General features: G+C 40.0%; 1 protein-coding gene across 1 annotated transcript; it reads right to left on the bottom strand.

Moving 5' to 3' along the window:
* Positions 1-1,827: 1,827 nt before the first annotated feature.
* On the bottom strand, positions 1,828-7,175 carry LOC100011820 (beta-1,3-galactosyltransferase 2-like). Its single transcript, XM_001365898.4, has 2 exons — positions 6,746-7,175; positions 1,828-5,760 (listed from the first exon to the last, which is right to left on the bottom strand). The coding sequence occupies exon 2, from the start codon at positions 5,743-5,745 to the stop codon at positions 4,696-4,698; it is 1,050 nt and encodes a 349-aa protein (XP_001365935.1). The 5' UTR covers positions 5,746-5,760; positions 6,746-7,175; the 3' UTR covers positions 1,828-4,695.
* Positions 7,176-17,209: the final 10,034 nt, after the last annotated feature.

The raw sequence follows: 17,209 nt of genomic DNA, 5'->3' as shown, positions 1-17,209 counted from the left end.
GGGAGGTGACATAGGAGAAAATTCTCTTTAAAAGGAACTCTCTCTGAGAGAACTGGGTGGCTGGCTGAAATTTCAGTTTGCGAAAGCTGAATTGGAGCTCAGACTAGTTGGAGTAGCTGGGTCTCTCTGAACACTAGAATCTTGCTTGGGAAAAATCTTGTGGAGTGGATTAAAGACTGACTGATCTCTCTTAGGGATTGGGCTGAGGCTGGCCTGGGCTGGCCTACCCCTTTTCTCATTATTTCCTCTTACTCTCTCTCTCCCTTTCATTAATTCCTTAATTTGTATTAATTAAAATCTCCATAAAAACCCAGTTGAATTGGGTATATTTCATATTTGGGAATTTTTCCCTAGCAACCACTTTATATTTGATTTAACTCAAGACAATATCTTGAAACCATATTTCTGAGGTCACAGTTTATACCAACCACTCTTTTAATTGTTACAGTATGATGAGAGATGAAGAAATTAAAACTATCTATAGTCATATGAGGAAATGCTCCTCAGATAGATCGGAGAAATGCAGATGAAAACAACTCTGAAATATAGTGATCCCTCACCTATTGCAGGAGTTACGTTCCAGCAACTCCCATGATAGATGAAAATCCACAAAGTAGTGGTGTTATATTTATTTTGTTATTTATATATTTTATAAACCCTCCCCACTCTCCTATAAACCTTTTCTACACTCTTATTAGCCTTTCCCACATTCTTATTAACACTTTATATGCTCGTAAACCTTTTCTACATTCTTAAATCTACATATAGGTTAAAGATATATGGTGAAAACTCCACGATACAGAATTAGATTTTTTTTAAAACCTGCAATAGAGTGAAACTGTGATAAGTGAACTGTAATATAGTGAGGGACAACTGTACTACCTCATATCTATCATAGTGATAAATATGATCAAAAAGTAAAATGATGAATGTTGGAAGGGATGTGGAAAAATTATCTATCTTAAGTTAACACTAACTTAAGTATCCCTACCTAATACTTCACTAAACTGAAAACAGGATTAACTCTCCTTTGTCTACTTTTGAATTGAATCAACAAAAACTTAAATACCCTACTTAGCATTAGGTGGAGGAGCTCTCTACCCTTTCAACTCAATCAGCCAGGAAATGAGAATTCACATCTCAGTCATCCTGGAATCTGTGAACTCTTTTGATAAGTATTCACCTCTCCAGAAGGTAAGATTTAGAAAATTCATATCCTTAGATGAGAACTTAACCTTCAGAAGGTGAGAAGTCAATCCCACAGACACTGCCCCCCTGGGCAGTGCTAGACAATTTGGAAACTGTGATTGACCCCTATGAAGAGGGACAGGAACAAGAAGTCACCATAAAAGCAAGCCCCAACTTCCCTCAGAGGAGATTGTCTTGGAGAAGATAGTCTGAAGAGATTGTCTTCTGGAGATCGTCTTCTGACTGGGGAGAGTCTTCAAGGGAGATTCACTGGAGACTGTGACTTGGATCGTGAGCTTGGAGCTGAGCTTCACCTTGGACTCTGACTCTTGGATTACTTTGTTGGGTGAGCGAAAGGATGACTCTTTTCGTAGTTTCTGAAAAGACTGGCTTCCACCTTGGAGGAGGCCACATGGTTACTCACCACCAGCCTTCCTGGTTGATAGCTAATTAATCTCTGCCTGGATTAAGTATATCCATAGTAAACATTTAGGTTAATAGGATAGATAACCTCTCTAATCTCTTCACATTTCTCTGCTTTATTGTTTCCTCTCTATTTTGTAAATATTTGTAAATAAATTTCTGACTCGAGATATAATAAATATTGGCAACCACATAATTTCATATAATTATTGTCCAACCATTAATTTTAATTCTTACAGTCTTCAATCCTGACATGGGGAATGTGGAAATATGTATTGCATGAAAGATCTAGTATAACTTATATCAGACCATTGACTGCCTCAGGGAGGTGGGGGAAGAGAGAAAATCTGAATTGCTAAATGTCAGAAAACAATTGTTAAAAATTGTATCTACATGTAATCGAAAAAATAACATTTAATAAAAAATAACATTAAAAATTTAATTTCTTCAACAAAGGAAAAGGAAATCTGAAGATACTGGGGAAATTGTGCATCCAGCTATTTAATTTATGCTTTGCAGGGAGTTGCCACTCAGCTTTTGAAGGGACTCAAGAGCCTTGTGGATATTCTTGACCTTTTCCCATGGCTTTCAACCCTTTCTTCCCTGCTCAGCCTGCAAGGAAGGACTAGGATGGTCAGTGTGTCTGACTGGGAAAATTTGGTAATACTGAAAAAAACAGTTATGAATAGGATTGAACCACAGACCTTGGGCACCATCTTTTAAGTTCTCCGGGTTCAAGCCATGGCAGACACTCCAGGAGGTGGCACTATAGGTCCAGAAATCCCCCTTCAGCTCTAAAATTCCCAGAGGGATGATGAGGGAAGATCTGATTAGTTCAATCCCATTTCCATCCCCTCCCACCAGAAAATTTCTATTGTATGCTTCTAGGGCTGATGTTAAGGGCTATGGAGTAGTCAGACTTTCTATCTGCCTGGTGTTGGGTTTGACTGGGTTGACCTGGTACTGGAGAACATTGGCAGGGAGAAGGAGCAATGATATTGCTGTTTGGTGAGACTGGTAATGAGCCTTCTTCTCCTGTCACACCTAGGAATATACAAAGTGAACTTAGCCCATGGAGTACCTATTATGATCCTGAAGGGCTACATTTCTGGAGGGAGTGGGGAATGGAAATAATCTCGTGTTCCAACCATTAAGTTTTGACAATTTTATCAGAGCCAAGAGAAGCATTTATGTCTCAGAGGGGCCCTTTGGAGATTGGCAGCTATGCCCCCACAAAGTTAATTTGTCCAAAGAGAGACGGGAGCCACCCCCTAATTATCCCACCCCACTCCCTGATACTGAGCTCAAACTGGAACTAAAAGTGACTTCAGAGGTTATTTAGTCAAGACTCCTCATTTTATAAATAAGACAACTGAGGTACAGAATCTAGGGCTAATATAACTGGCTCACATTTATAGGGTTGCAAAGTGCTTTGCACTTCTTATTTCATCCAATACTTACAAGTACCCAAGACCCAGAGAAGTTAAATAATTTGTCCATCTCCTGGGTATCTGAGAAGGGATTTAAATCCAAATTTTCAGGGCTCCAAATGTTGTGCTGTGCCTTACCTGAAGCCATACAGGAAGAGGATGTCCTTAATGACATGTAGGTTGTAAGCCTGAATGACTAAGATGGTGATACCCTCTACAGTTAATGGATATTAGGAAGATCAGGAAGGTTTTGGAAAGACAATGAGTTCAGATTCGGAAATGTTGGGTTGTTTCTTAAATCCTTACCTTCTGTCTTAGAATTGTATCCAAGGCAGAAGAGCACTAAGGACTAGACAATTGCCCAGAGTCATACAACTATGAAGTGTCTGAGGTCAAATTTGAACCCAGGACCTCCCATCTCCAAGCTTGGTTCTTTATCCACTAAGTCTCTTTGTTGGGTTACAGATGTTTACAAAAACATCCAAGTCAAGATGTCTAGAAGGCAGTTGGAGATATAAGATGAGAGGTCAGAAAGGAGGTGACAGCTAGATAAGTAGATGTGAGAGTAATCTTCACAGATATTATAACTGAGCCTATATAGGAATGCTGATGGGATCACCAAGTAAAATAACATAGAGGGAGAAGAGCTTCAGACCTGGAAATGAAATCGTCCTCAGACACTTTTGTATTACTCTGGGCAAGTCACTTAACCCACAATGGAATTAAGTACCTTGACCAGTCCCACAACTAAAAAGTGTTGGAGGTCAAATTTGAGCCCAGGATTCTCCTGTCTCTAGAGCTGGCTCTCTAGCCACTGAGACACCTAGGTCTCCTTGCTATTACTTTATTTAAAATTTTTTCATCAATATTCATTAGGCAAATTGATCCAGAGTTTTCTTTCTCTGTTTTTGCTTTTCCTGGTTTAGCTATCAGCACCACATTTGTGTTATAAAAGGAATTTGGTAGGCCTACTTCTTCAGATAATTCTTATTGCTAGAAAGTGTCCCTTAAAATTAAAAAAACGATAAGCCCTTCCCCAAAAAAGGGAAAGAAAAGAGGACAGATAGCCTTAGAGCTCAGGTCTCCAAACTCCCCCTTAGAGAGGTTCTTTCTGTTTTTCCACAATGCCTCTTAGCCTCCATTCATTTAGACAAACCTTTATCATGCAAATCCTATCTACAGAGAATTGGATCAGGGAATAGGACCAAAGGACTTGGAACTTTGGACATCAGCAACCTTTCTATTTTAAATATGGAAAAATAAAACACAAATTGGGTATACAATTTGTCTGTTGTCATACAGGTAGCAACTCACAGAGCTAGGATTCTGGTCCAGGACCTCTGACTCTAACTCCATTATTTATTTAAGTATTCCACTTACTCCTAAAACCCAGAGCTGGACCCTGAGGAGTGGGGTTAAATTCACAGAGGATTCTGGGTTTCCCCATAGAGAGACCCGGGTAGGAAGGAACTCTGAAGAGTTGGCCATGACTGAAGGAGGAGCCAGAATTGGAATTCATATCCTTGGGATCAGTTGCCCATCTGTCCTAAGGGCAGGGGGCGACCTGGAAAGCCTTCTGAGAGGCAGCCAGTGACCACAGTCTTTATTTAACTCAGAGGAGTGGGGTAGGACTGTGGATCCATGTTCCAGCCCCTCATGCCACAGGACAGGTTATATTGCCTGTCTGGAAGTCTGGCCAAATTCGCAACAGTTCCTGGGACTGGAATTGGTGAACCAGGGCAAGTCGGTGGAAAGTACAGTGTTCGTACTCTATTGGATACATCAAAAAGGTTTGGGGGGGAGGAGGAGTGGGCTTCACCCCAAGCTGATGTAGGCACAAGCCTATGAACACATCCTCCAAGTAGATGACCTTGATTGTCTGAGCCACAGCCAGGACCCTGAGGGCTAAGGGGACAGATAGGACGTAGCCGGGACCCCCGCAGTAAGGGGGATACTTGTCCTGGGAATACAGCTCTGGGGGCATGTACCATTTGTAATCTGGGCTCCGAAGAGGGCCCGTGTCTCTGTAGATGTAGCCTGTGATAAAGTCGGGCCTTGGGGGTCCATTGGGCTGAAGCAACTGCTGCACCAGAAAGCTGGGGTTTAGGAAGACATCACCATCCACCTTGAGCACATAGCGGGCAGTGGAACAGTGCTGCGCCATCCACTCCAGTCCCATGAGGACCTTGAGAGTCAAGTTGTTGTATGTATCCAGGAAGCCCACCTGGAGGAGATCCCCGTGTTCCATGTCCTCCTCCTCCAGGAGGATACGAAGTTCCTTGGTGAAGAGGGGTGGGGGCAGGCCAAGAACAAAAAGGCGGCGGATGACCACACCAGGCACTGAGGTCTCATTGCCCCATGTTTCCCGGATGGCTTGGCGCACCCCTACATCCTGGGGCTGGGTCATGACCAGCATGAGCAGGAAAGGGGTACCTTTGGGGCCCTCACACTTGTTAGGATGGTTGAGCAGGAAGGGGTAGGGGTAAGGGTATCTTGGGTCCAAGGGATGTGGTGTCCGAGCCTGCCACTCAAACTTCCTTAGAGTACTCAAAGTATCTCCAGTCAGCTCTGTGGGGACCAAGGGCCCCAAATCCATGGAAGATGTCCGGGAATCTAAAAGCTGACCCACCAGCAGTATCAACAGCCCCCCCAAGGCTGTGCTCAGCAGAACCCTCAGCCCCAGGCGCTCCCTGATCAGCTTCATGGTGCCAAAGTTGTCCTGGGTAGGGAGGAGTGAGAGCACTGGTCAGTGCTGGATGCAAAATTCCACACAGCCCCGGTCTCTGCTCAGATCTCCAGGACCTTCCCCTCCCTCCATGGGGCAATTGTTTCCTGGTGTGGGGGGCCCGGATTTGTAGATCCGGGAACAGAGGGAAAGATAAGGGTAGGGGAAATGGTTCTCCCCCACTTTGTGCTGGGCCAGCTGCCAATTTGGCACGGAAGGATCAGAGGGAGAGGGGCAAGTCAGAAGGGTTAGGGAGCCTGCAATGTAGGGGGGAAGGGGGAAGAAAGCCCTGAGCTGGAAGTTGGGAGCCCTGGGTTTTAGGCTCAGCTCTGCCACTGACTTGATTTGGACAAGCCATTCCTCCTTTTGGGACTTTAGGTTTCTCCATCTGTGAAATGATGGGGAATGATCTGGATGATTTCTAAGGTCCCCTCCAGCTCTGAGAGCAGGATTTTGTAAGATTAAAGTACTGAGGACTGGAGAGACCCCAGGGTGCCTGTGTAGGAGCAGTTAGTCTCTGTGCCCACCCCTTGCTCTCACAAAAAGATTTTGGACCAAAGGGAACAGGGGATGTCCCCGTTGTCCCCTTCAGAGAACTATGGTGTAAAAAGCAGGAGTCGTTGGAATTTGCTTAATCCTCTCTAAAATCCTCCTTTCCTCCCAGACATAGAACCAGCCATAGCCCATGAACCTCAAGTTCATCATAGAACGATGGGAACTAGACCTAGAATTCTAGCCCTAAAAAAACCCAAGGCTTTCCTGAGAAAGCCCACCCCGACCTTGCCTTTTCCCACCCTCAACCCCAACCCCGTCTGCCCTAGCCCCAGTTTCCCAGAGCCTCAGTTTCTCATAGGGGTGAGGAGGCAAATTTTTGGAGTTTTGCCCTGAAACCTCAGAGTCTAGGCTGATGTTCTCCAAGCTCCCTCTCCCATATCCCCTCCCTTAATTCCCCTCCCCTCCAGCCCTGAAGGGTCCTCACCCTCTTTTCTGGCGGGATGCCTGAGATGTGCTGTTAGCAGGACAATTCAGAGGGGACTGCCAAGCATCCGCCCAGGTAGGCACGGATATGGGAGGAGTGAGGAAACCTGCTTGACTTTGAGCACACTTGGAAGTGTGGGGTGGGGCAGATCACCCAAGCAACCAACCAGCTTGGGCTTGCCATGAACCTTGTTGATTGGTTACTGTGGGCAGGGGCTCGCAGCGGCAGGACCCAAGTCTGTTGGTTTCCAGTCAAGACTGCTTCTGTTTGGGGGGAGGTGATGTGAAGGGGAGAAGAGCTGTGGGAGATTAGGATTGGGTCCAGAGGCAGCCACAAAGGCAAGGGCATCTGCTATAGGAGAATCTGCTCCAATAAACAATAACCAATAGTCATCTAGTGGTTGGCAGAATACCTACATTATCTCATTTTAACCTAAAACCCCCCAAAACAATAACTCCTTTGAGGGAGGCATTAGACCCACTAACCACATTTTACATGCAGACAGGGAGGCACTCCCATATGCCAAAGGACTTGCCATTGTGGCATTTTTCCACTCTCATGCTGATGCACCTGTTCCTACCTCTCCTCTGGAAGAGAAAAGACAAGTAAATTAGCCCCAGCTTACACTGGCCCACATCTTTATCTAGGCTCACTCTAAGGTTTACAAGGTAAAATTGTTCTGCATGCTGTCCCCAAAGTCTTAATGCAGTCTCAAGGTATTAACTCTTAAAATACAATATTTTATACATTTATCTAGATTAGTTTGTCTTTGGTCCCCAGCTCTGGTCCTCAAATTCTTGGTACCCAGAAGGAAAATACACTTACATTTCAGTTTGAAATACATTTGCTGCATAAAATCAGGTTTAAAAAAAAAAAAAAAGCTGTGTGACCCTGGGCAAGTCACTTAATCCCCATTGCTTAGCCCTTACCACTTTTTTGCCTTGGAACCAATACACAGTACACAGTATTGGTTCCAAGATGGAAGGTAAAGGCTTCCTCAAAAAAGCTATAATACTAAAACTCCCAAGTAGCTAGCCACCTGTCCCTTTTAAGGCAGAAGTGAAAATAAATAAACAAACAAATAAATAAGTAAATAGATAGACAGATAGACAAATAAGTGAATGAATGAATTAATAAATAAATAAAACATTTAGGCACAATTGTTTTCTTTTTTTTTTATGAAAATTATAACAATGTCCTATTCTAAAGTCTTCGGTCTCACCTGAATCACAGATCTTTGTTGGTTTGTTTGTTTTTATTTAATTGATTATTTTAGAGTATTTTCCCAGGATTACAAAAATCATGTTCTTTTCCTCCCCTCCTCCCAACCCCCTCCCATAGCCAACGAGCAATTCCACTGAGTTTTGCATGTGTCATTGGTCAAGACTTATTTCCATATTATTAATATTTGCACTGGGGTGATTGTTTAGAGTGTACATCCCCAATCATATCCCCATGGACTTATGTGATCAGTTGTTTTTCTTCTGGGTTTCTTCTCCCAAAGTTCTTTCTCTGGATGTGGACAGTGTTCTTTCTCATAAGTCCCTCAGAATTGCTGCTAGTAGAGAAGTCAATTACATTCGATTGTGCCACAGTGTATCCTCTGTGTATAATGTTCTCCTTTCACTCTGCATCAATTCCTGGAGGTCGTTCCAGTTCACATAGAATTCCTCCAGTTCATTATTCCTTTGAGCACAATAGTATTCCATCACCATCAGATACCACAATTTCTTCAGCCATTCCCCAATCGGAGGGCTTCCCCTCATTTTTCCAATTCCTTCCACCATATAGAGCACAGCTATGAATATCTGAATCACAGATCTAATCAGCACTCGCAGGGAGTGATCACAATTCTGCCTCATTAGAGGACATTTGTCTCAGATGTATTGTGGTGGGGAGGGGGGAATGACTTCTGTTTAATCCAATTAAGAAATTTCCCTTTGTTTATTGTCCCTGAGGCTTGAAAGGGAAATTGTTAAAGGAAGAGGAGTTAGTTTCAGGAAAATATTTTCTCCATGGGTGTGCAGGCATCAACATTACTATTGTTCTCCAAAGCCTAAAAATTACCCATTGTTTGATTTCGCTTTGGACTTTCAGCTTTTGTTTCATGGTTCTGTTAGCAACCTCACTTTCAGCACCGGACTGCCACTTCTGTACTCTTGGAAGAGTTACCAAGTACATACTTTCCCTTCCTCCTCCGTCATAGTACAGTCATAAAGTTGAGGCAGGGAGTGGGGAAAGGTGGAAATACTAGCTGTCACTTCCTGGCAGACTGGCCAAGTAAATCTAGAACCCAAAGACGATAAACCCTCAAAAATCTTTGATTGGGCTGCTCCTCCCCCCACCCCACCCCACCCCCGTGGTCTTTAGGAGTTCTCATTTTGTTGCACTGTATCTCAGATGGTCTTTGTCAGTGTTCTAGCCCAGGGGGTGGCAATTTTATTTCTAAAAAGAACTGATATGGGAGTACAGATTTCCTCTAGACCCCTCAAATACCAGAAGTGATCTAGGTCAAAGGGGATATGAGAAATTACTTTCTAGGAGCATCCACCTCCCCTTTGGACTTTCCCCAAGACCTTCAATTATCATAGATATGCACCTTCAGGTTCCACTCTGATAAACACTGGATGGTACCTAATCTAATACTCCTTTGAATTCCACAGCTCATTCCTTGGGCCCCCAACCTCAATGAATTCTTATCCTATATAACTCCTGCTGTGAAAAGGGCATAAAATCTCCAAACCCCATCTCCTCAAGGAGGCAGTGTCTACCCTTACACGATGTCTCCTGGCCTCCCAACATGACTTCCAAATTAATAAATTTCTCTTTTTATTATTAAGCTAAGTTTTGGAGTCTTGCATTCTTGCAAAGGGTAACCTGTCCAGATCCAGGGTTTTCCCTAAAGTTCTCCAACAACATGGCTAGTTAATATTTAAAGCTTTTGTAGTCCAAGAGGCAAAATCAAGGGTGCTATATAGGTTCTTAGACAAACAAGGGAGAAAACAAATTTCCACAAAGTTTTTGGGGATGGAATTCAAATTTTAATAGTAATAATTAGATGGAATTTTTGTGATACAGATCTACCAAAAGGAAGAATGGAATTTCACTTCACTTTAAGTTTATTCAGTTTTTTAGGACTGTTCTACCCTTCACAATCCATATATTGTCCATGGGTTTTCTTGGCAAAGATTCTGGAATGATTTGTCATTTCCTTCTCCAGTAGGTTAAGGCAAACAGAGTTTAACAAACTTGTCCAGGATCACCTTGCTAGTACACATCTGAAGCTAAATTTGAACTCGTGTTCCAGACTCTAGGCCCTGTGCTCTATTCACTGAGCCACTTAGCTGTCCTTTACTTAAATTTAGAGTTCCATAATCAAAATCAACTACAAATGTTATTTGTTAATGCTGTTAATGCTCCTTGTAATGAATTTTATGTATTTTATATTTGAAAATATCTTTTTATACAGAGAGGTACTGAGAGTCAAATACTAATATCAAATCATGAACACATTAGTTGTTTTTTGGGGGTTCTCCCCTCCCCTGTTTTTAAACCCTTAAAACCCTCTTGCTTGGTTTTAAACCTTTTAAACCCTTAATTAATAATAAGTATCTGTTCTAAGGCAGAAGACCAGTAAGGGATCAGCAGTTGGGACTGTGACTTGCTCAGAGTCACAAAGCTAAGAAGTATCTGAGGACAGATTTGAACTCAGAACCTCGAATCTCTAAACTTGGCTCTTTATCCACTGAACTGCCTACCTGCCCAAGCATATGATTTTAATCAAACAAATTCATAGCTTGGAAGACACTTGTAGAATGCTATTTGATTCTTCTCTTGATATTTGCCTTTTAGCCCATTTTTGAATTTCAGATAAATCACTTCCATTTGAAGGTTAGGTAGAAAGTCCTCAATTGTACAGCTATGTGGATTTTAAAATATGGACATTTCTTTTACATTTGCATCAAAGTCTATTTGGCTGGAACTATAATTAAAACTTATAAAATAAATGCATTGAAAATGTGTGTGGAAGCAGAGATCTACCTTCTTGTTTTATTTTTTTTTATGGATAGCATTTAAAAAATTTTTAAGTTAATTTATTTAGTCAATTTAGAACATTATTCCTTGGTTACAAGAATGATATTGTTTCCCTCCCTCCCTGCCCCCCCTTCCTGCAACTGAAGAGCAATTTCATTGGGTATTACATGTGTCTTCGATCAAAACCCATTTCCATGTTGTTGGTGTTTCCATTAGGATGTTCATTTAGAGTGTACATCCCCAACCATATCCCCTCGACCCATGTATTGAAGCAGTTGTTTTTCTTCGGTGTTTCTACTCCCATAGTTCTTCCTCTGAATGTGCTTTTTCTCATAGATCGCTCCAAGTTGCTCATGATCACTGCATTGCCACTAATGGAGAAGTCCATTACATTCAATTGTACCACAGTGTATTGGTCTCTGTGTACAATGTTCTCCTGGTACTTCTCCTCTCACTCTGCATCAATTCCTGGAGGTCGTTCCAGACTCCATGGAACTCCTCCACTTTATTATTCCTTTGAGCAAAATAGTATTCCATCACCAACACATACCACAATTTGTTCAGCCATTCCCCAATTGAAGGGCATCCCCTCATTTTCCAATTTTTTGCCACCACAAAGTGCAGCTATGAATATTCTTGTATATGTCTTTTTCCTTATTATCTCTTTGGGGTATAAACCCAGCAGTGCTATGGCTGGATCAAAGGGCAGGCAGTCTTTTAGTGCCCTTTGGGCATAATTCCAAATTGCCCTCCAGAATGGCTGGACCTATTCACAACATCACCAGAAATGCACCAATGTCCCGACTTTGCCACATTCCCTCTGGCATTCATTACTTACCTTTGCTGTCATGTTAGCCAATCTGCTAGGTGTGAGGTGATACCTCAGAGTTTTTTTGATTTGCATTTCTCTGATTATAAGAGATTTAGAGCATTTTTTCATGTGCTTATTAATAGTTTTGATTTCTTTAACTGAATATTGCCTGTTCATGTCCCCTGCCCATTATCAATTGGAGAATGGATTGATTCTTTGTACAATTGGTTTAGCTCTTTATAAATTTGAGTAATTAGACCTTTGTCAGAGGTTTTTGTCATGAAGACTGTTTCCCAACTGGTTGCTTCCCCTCTAATTTTGGTTGCATTGTTTTTGTTTGTATAAAAACCCTTCAATTTGATGCAATCAAAATTATTGATTTTACATTTTGTGATTTTTTTTCTAGTTCTTGCTTGGTTTTAAAGTCTTTCCTTTCCCAAAGATCTGACAAGTATACTATTCTGTGTTTACCTAATTTACTTATTGTTTCCTTCTTTATGTTTATTTAAGTCATTCACCCATTCTGAGTTTATCTTGGTATAGGATGTGAGATGTTGATCTAAAGCTAATCTCTCCCATACTGTTTTCCAATTTTCCCAGTAGTTTTTATCAAATAGTGGATTTTGGTCCCCAAAGCTGGGATCTTTGGGTTTATCATAGACTGTCTTGCTGAGGTCACTTACCTCAAATCTATTCCACTTGTCTTCCTCTCTGTCTCTTAGCCAGTACCAAATTGTTTTGATGACCACTGCTTTATAGTATAGTTTGAGATTTGGGACTGCAAGTCCTCCTTAATTTGCTTTTTTTTTTTTCATGATTTCCCTGGATATCCTTGATCTTTTGTTCTTCCAAATGAACTTTATTATGTTTTTCTCTAATTCAGTAAAAAAGTTTTTTGGTAGTTCAATGGGTATGGCACTGAACAAGTAAATTAATTGGGTTAGTATTATCATTTTTATTATGTTAGCTTGTCCTACCCATGAGCAATCAATGTTTTCCCAATTGTTTAGATCTAGTTTTAATTGTGTGGAGAGTGTTTTGTAGTTGTGTTCATATCGTTCCTGTGTTTGTCTCGGCAGATAGATTCCTAAGTATTTTATATGGTCTAGGGTGATTTTAAATGGAATTTCTCTTTCTAATTCTTGCTGCTGAGATGTGGTGGAGATATATAGAAATGCTGATGACTTATGTGGGTTTATTTTGTATCCTGCAACTTTGCTAAAGTTGTTGATTATTTCCACTAGCTTTTTAGTTGATTCTCTAGGATTCTTTAAGTAGACCATCATATCATCTGCAAAGAGTGATAGCGTGGTCTCTTTATTGCCTATTTTAATACCTTCAATTTCTTTTTCTTTTTCTAATCGCTACTGCTAGTGTTTCTAGAACAATGTTAAATAATAGAGGTGATAATAGGCATCCTTGTTTCACTCCTGATCTTATTGGGAAGGCTTCTAGTTTATCCCCATTGCAGATGATGTTTGCTGATGGTTTTAGATATATACTGTTTATTATTTTTAGGAAAGGCCCTTCTATTCCTATGCTTTCTAGTGTTTTCACTAGGAATGGGTGTTGTATTTTGTCAAAGGCTTTTTCTGCATCTATTGAGATAGTCATGTGATTTTTGTTGGTTTTCTTGCTAATATGGTCAATTATTTGGATAGTTTTCCTAATATTGAACCATCCTTGCATTCCTGGTATTAATCCTACCTGGTCATAATGAATAACCCTTGTGATCACTTGCTGGAGTCTTTTTGCTAGTATCCTATTTAAGATTTTTGCATCTATATTCATTAAGGAGATTGGTCTATAGTTTTCTTTCTCTGTTTTTAACCTGCCTGGCTTTGGAATCAGTACCATATTTGTGTCGTAAAAGGAATTTGATAGAGCTCCTTCTTGGCTTATTCTGTCAAATGGTTTGTATAATATTGGGATTAGTGGTTCTTTGAATGCTTGATAGAATTTATTTGTGAATTCATCTGGACCTGGGGATTCTTTTCCTAGGGAATTCTTTGATGGGTTGTTCAATTTCTTTTTCTGATATAGGGTTGTTTAGGTAATCTATTTCTTCCTCTGTTATTCTAGGCAATTTATATTTTTGTAAATATTCATCCATATCACCTAGATTTCTATATTTGTTGCCATATAATTGGGCATAATAGTTTTTAGTGATTGCCTTAATTTCCTCTTCATTAGAAGTGAGGTCTCCCTTTTCATCTTGGATACTTTAAAATGGAGATTTGAACCACAGACTTCAATTCCCAAAAGTCCTTGGTAGTTCCCAGAATTCCCTATAATATCACCCCTCACCTGAGTGTGAGAAAACAATTGGTATTTAAATTGACTCTCCACCTACTTTGCCCCTCTCCCTGCTTCTGCTTCTAGGCTCATGCGGCTCTCTACCTAGCAGGCAAGATGTAGAGTAAGTGGCTGTGCCTAGGCATGTGCTTTCTTATTTTGTATTTTCTTTATTCCTTAATCTTTAATAAACCTCATAAAAATATAATACTTTTAGCAGAGAAACTAATTTTAACTGTTACAATACTGCCAATTTGGTTTTCTTCTTTCCTTTTTTAAATTAGATTGACCAGTACTTTGTCTATTTTATTTGGTTTTTTCAAAGTACCAGCTTCTAGTCTTATTTATTAAATCAATAGTTCTTTGACTTTCAATTTTACTAATTTCTCCTTTGATTTTTAGGATCTCTATTTTAGTCTTCATCAGAGAATTTTTAATTTATTCGCTTTCTAGTTTTTTAATTTGCATGCCCAATTCATTGACCTCTGTCCTCTCTGTTAATATATGAACTCAAGGATATAAATTTCCCCCTGAGTACTGCTTTGACTGCATCCCACAGGTTTTGAAAGGATGTCTCATCATTGTCATTTTCTTCAATGAAATCATTAATTGTTTCTATGATTTGTTCCTTAATTGATTTTGGAGTATCATATTGTTTAATTTCTAACTAATTTTTTATTTGCCTCTCCATGTACCTTTACTAATTATTATTTTCATTGCATTGTGATCTGAGAAGGTTGCATTTATTATTTCTGCTCTTTTGCACTTGTTTGCAATGTTTTTATGCCCTGATTTTTGTGAATGTACCATGTGCTGCTGAATAGAAGGTATATTCCTTTTTGTCCCTATTTATTTTTCTCCACATATCTACTAACTCTAATTTTTCTAAGATTTCATTCACTTCTCTTACCTCTTTCTTATTTATTTTTGGGTTTGATTTATCTAGTTCAGATAGAGGAAGGTTCAGGTCTCCCACTAGTATAGTTTTTCTATGGATTTCATCCTTGAGCTCCACTAGTTTCTCCTTTAGAAATTTGGATGCTATGCCATTTGGTGCATACATGCTGAGTACTGATATTTCCTCATTGTCTGTACTGGCTTTTATCAGGATGCAATTACCTTCCCTATCCCTTTTAATCAAATCTATTTTTACTTTGGTTTTGTCAGATATCATGATTGTGACTCCTGCCTTCTTTTTTTTTTAAACCCTTACCTTCTGTCTTGGAGTCAATACTGTGTATTGGCTCCAAGGCAGAAGAGTGGTAAGGGCTAGGCAATGGGGGTTAAGTGACTTGCCCAGGGTCACACAGCTGGGAAGTGTCTGAGGCCAGATTTGAACCTAGGACCTCCAGTCTCTAGGCCTGGCTCTCAATCCACTGAGCTACCCAGCTGCCCCCCCTCCCACCTTCTTTTTATCAGTTGATGCCCAATAGATTTGGCTCCATCCTCTTACTTTTACCTTCCTCATGTGTGTTTCTTGTAGACAACATATGGTAGGATTTTGGATTCTAATCCACTCTGCTATTCACTTGTGTTTTATGGGTGAGTTCATTCCATTTACATTCAGAGTTATGGTTACCAGCTGTGTATTTCCCAGCATTTTGATTTCTACTCTTAGTTCTGCCTTTTCTTCTTTCACTATTTCCTTCTACACCAATGATTTGCTTTTTAATCAGTTCCCCTAATCCCCACCCTTATTTTACTTCCCTTTCTACCTCCTTCCCTTCTTATTCCCCCCTTATTTTCTTTACACTCATTTTAAACCACACCCCACTCTCTCCGTCCCTTGTACTGCTTCCCTCCCCACCAGTCCATTTGTTACCCTTCTACTTCCCTATAGGGCACAAATCAATTCTCTGCCCTAATGGAATTGATTGTTCTTCCCTGTTTGGGTCAATTTCAATGTACATATGAGTTGAGTATTTCCTATCTCCAGTCTCTTTACCCTTCCAGTGTATTGATGTTCTCCCCCCTCCTGCCATGTGTTTCTTTGTGACATATAAATTTATCCCCTTCAGTTTCTTTTCTCATTTCTTTTAGTAGTAACCTTTTTTTAGCTCTAGTTGTATATATATATGTATATATATACATGTATACACACATATATATGTATTTATGCTTAAATATATCTATATACATATTTATGTCTTGTCATTTCATCTCATACAGTTTGTCACTGTTTCCTCTAAGTGTACTTCCTCTAGCTGCCCAGGTGATAATAACAGTTTTTAAGAGTTACCAATGACCTCTTTTATTATAGGGTTACATATTATTTTAACTTACTGAGTCCCTTTAAAAAAGTTTTTTGTTTTTTGTTTTTCTTTGTTTTGTTTTTCTTTTTTCCCTCTTTTTTAATTACTTTTTGATGATTCTCTTGAATACTATGCTTGGGCATTAAATTTTCTGTTCAGGTCTAGTCTTTTCTTTATAAATGCTTGGAATTCTTCTATTTTGTTAAATGACCATACTTTCCCCAGTAGGAATATAGTCAGTTTTGCTGATTCTTGGTTGTAGACTTAGTTCCCTTTCTTTCCAGAAAATAATATTCCATGCCTTTCAGTCCTTCAGTGTGGGTGCAGCTAGATCCTGTGTTGTCCTCACTGTGATTCCATGGTATCTGAATGACTTAGCAGATTGTAACATTTTTTCCTTGGTCTGATAGTTCTTGAATTTGGCTATAACATTCCTGGGTATTGTCAGTTGGGGATTAAGTACAGGAGGTGCTCACTCTCCACTTTTCCCTCTTGTTCTAGGATATCAGGGCAGTTTTCTTGAATAATTTCCTATAGTATTATGCCCAGGATTTTTCTTTTGTCATGGTCTTCTGGTAGACCAATGATTCTTAAATTGTCTCTCCTCAAACAATTTTCTAAATCCTCTGTTTTGTGAATGAGATGCTTCATATTTTCCTCAATTTTTTCATTCTTTTGGTTTTGTATTATAGTGTCCTGCTGCCTTGTGAGGTCACTTAATTCCAGTTGTATTCTGGTGATTAAAGACTGGATTTCATCCCTGGCTTTTTGGTCATCCATTTCCTTCTGGTCTGATTTTCTTTGAAGGTCATCTTTCATCCTCTTTACCTCATCTTTCATCTTCTTTGCCTCATCTTTCATCTCTTTTGCCTCATTTTCCAGCTGGTTGATTTTGGTTTTCAAGACACTATTTTCTAATTTTAGTTCAAGTGCTTTTGTTTCCAAATGATTTATCTTAGTTTTTAAGTTCTTTTCTCAATTGTCTTCAGCCTCTCTTAATTGTGTTTTGAATTGTATTTTGAGTTCTTCCAAAGCCTGTATCCAATTAGCTGGGTTTTCTGTTTTATTGCT

Source organism: Monodelphis domestica, chromosome 3 (assembly GCF_027887165.1).
Source record: "Monodelphis domestica isolate mMonDom1 chromosome 3, mMonDom1.pri, whole genome shotgun sequence".
NCBI classification, from domain to species: Eukaryota; Metazoa; Chordata; class Mammalia; order Didelphimorphia; family Didelphidae; genus Monodelphis; species Monodelphis domestica.
Note: the sequence above shows the minus strand (reverse complement) of the source record. Positions and strands in the feature narration are given on the sequence as shown.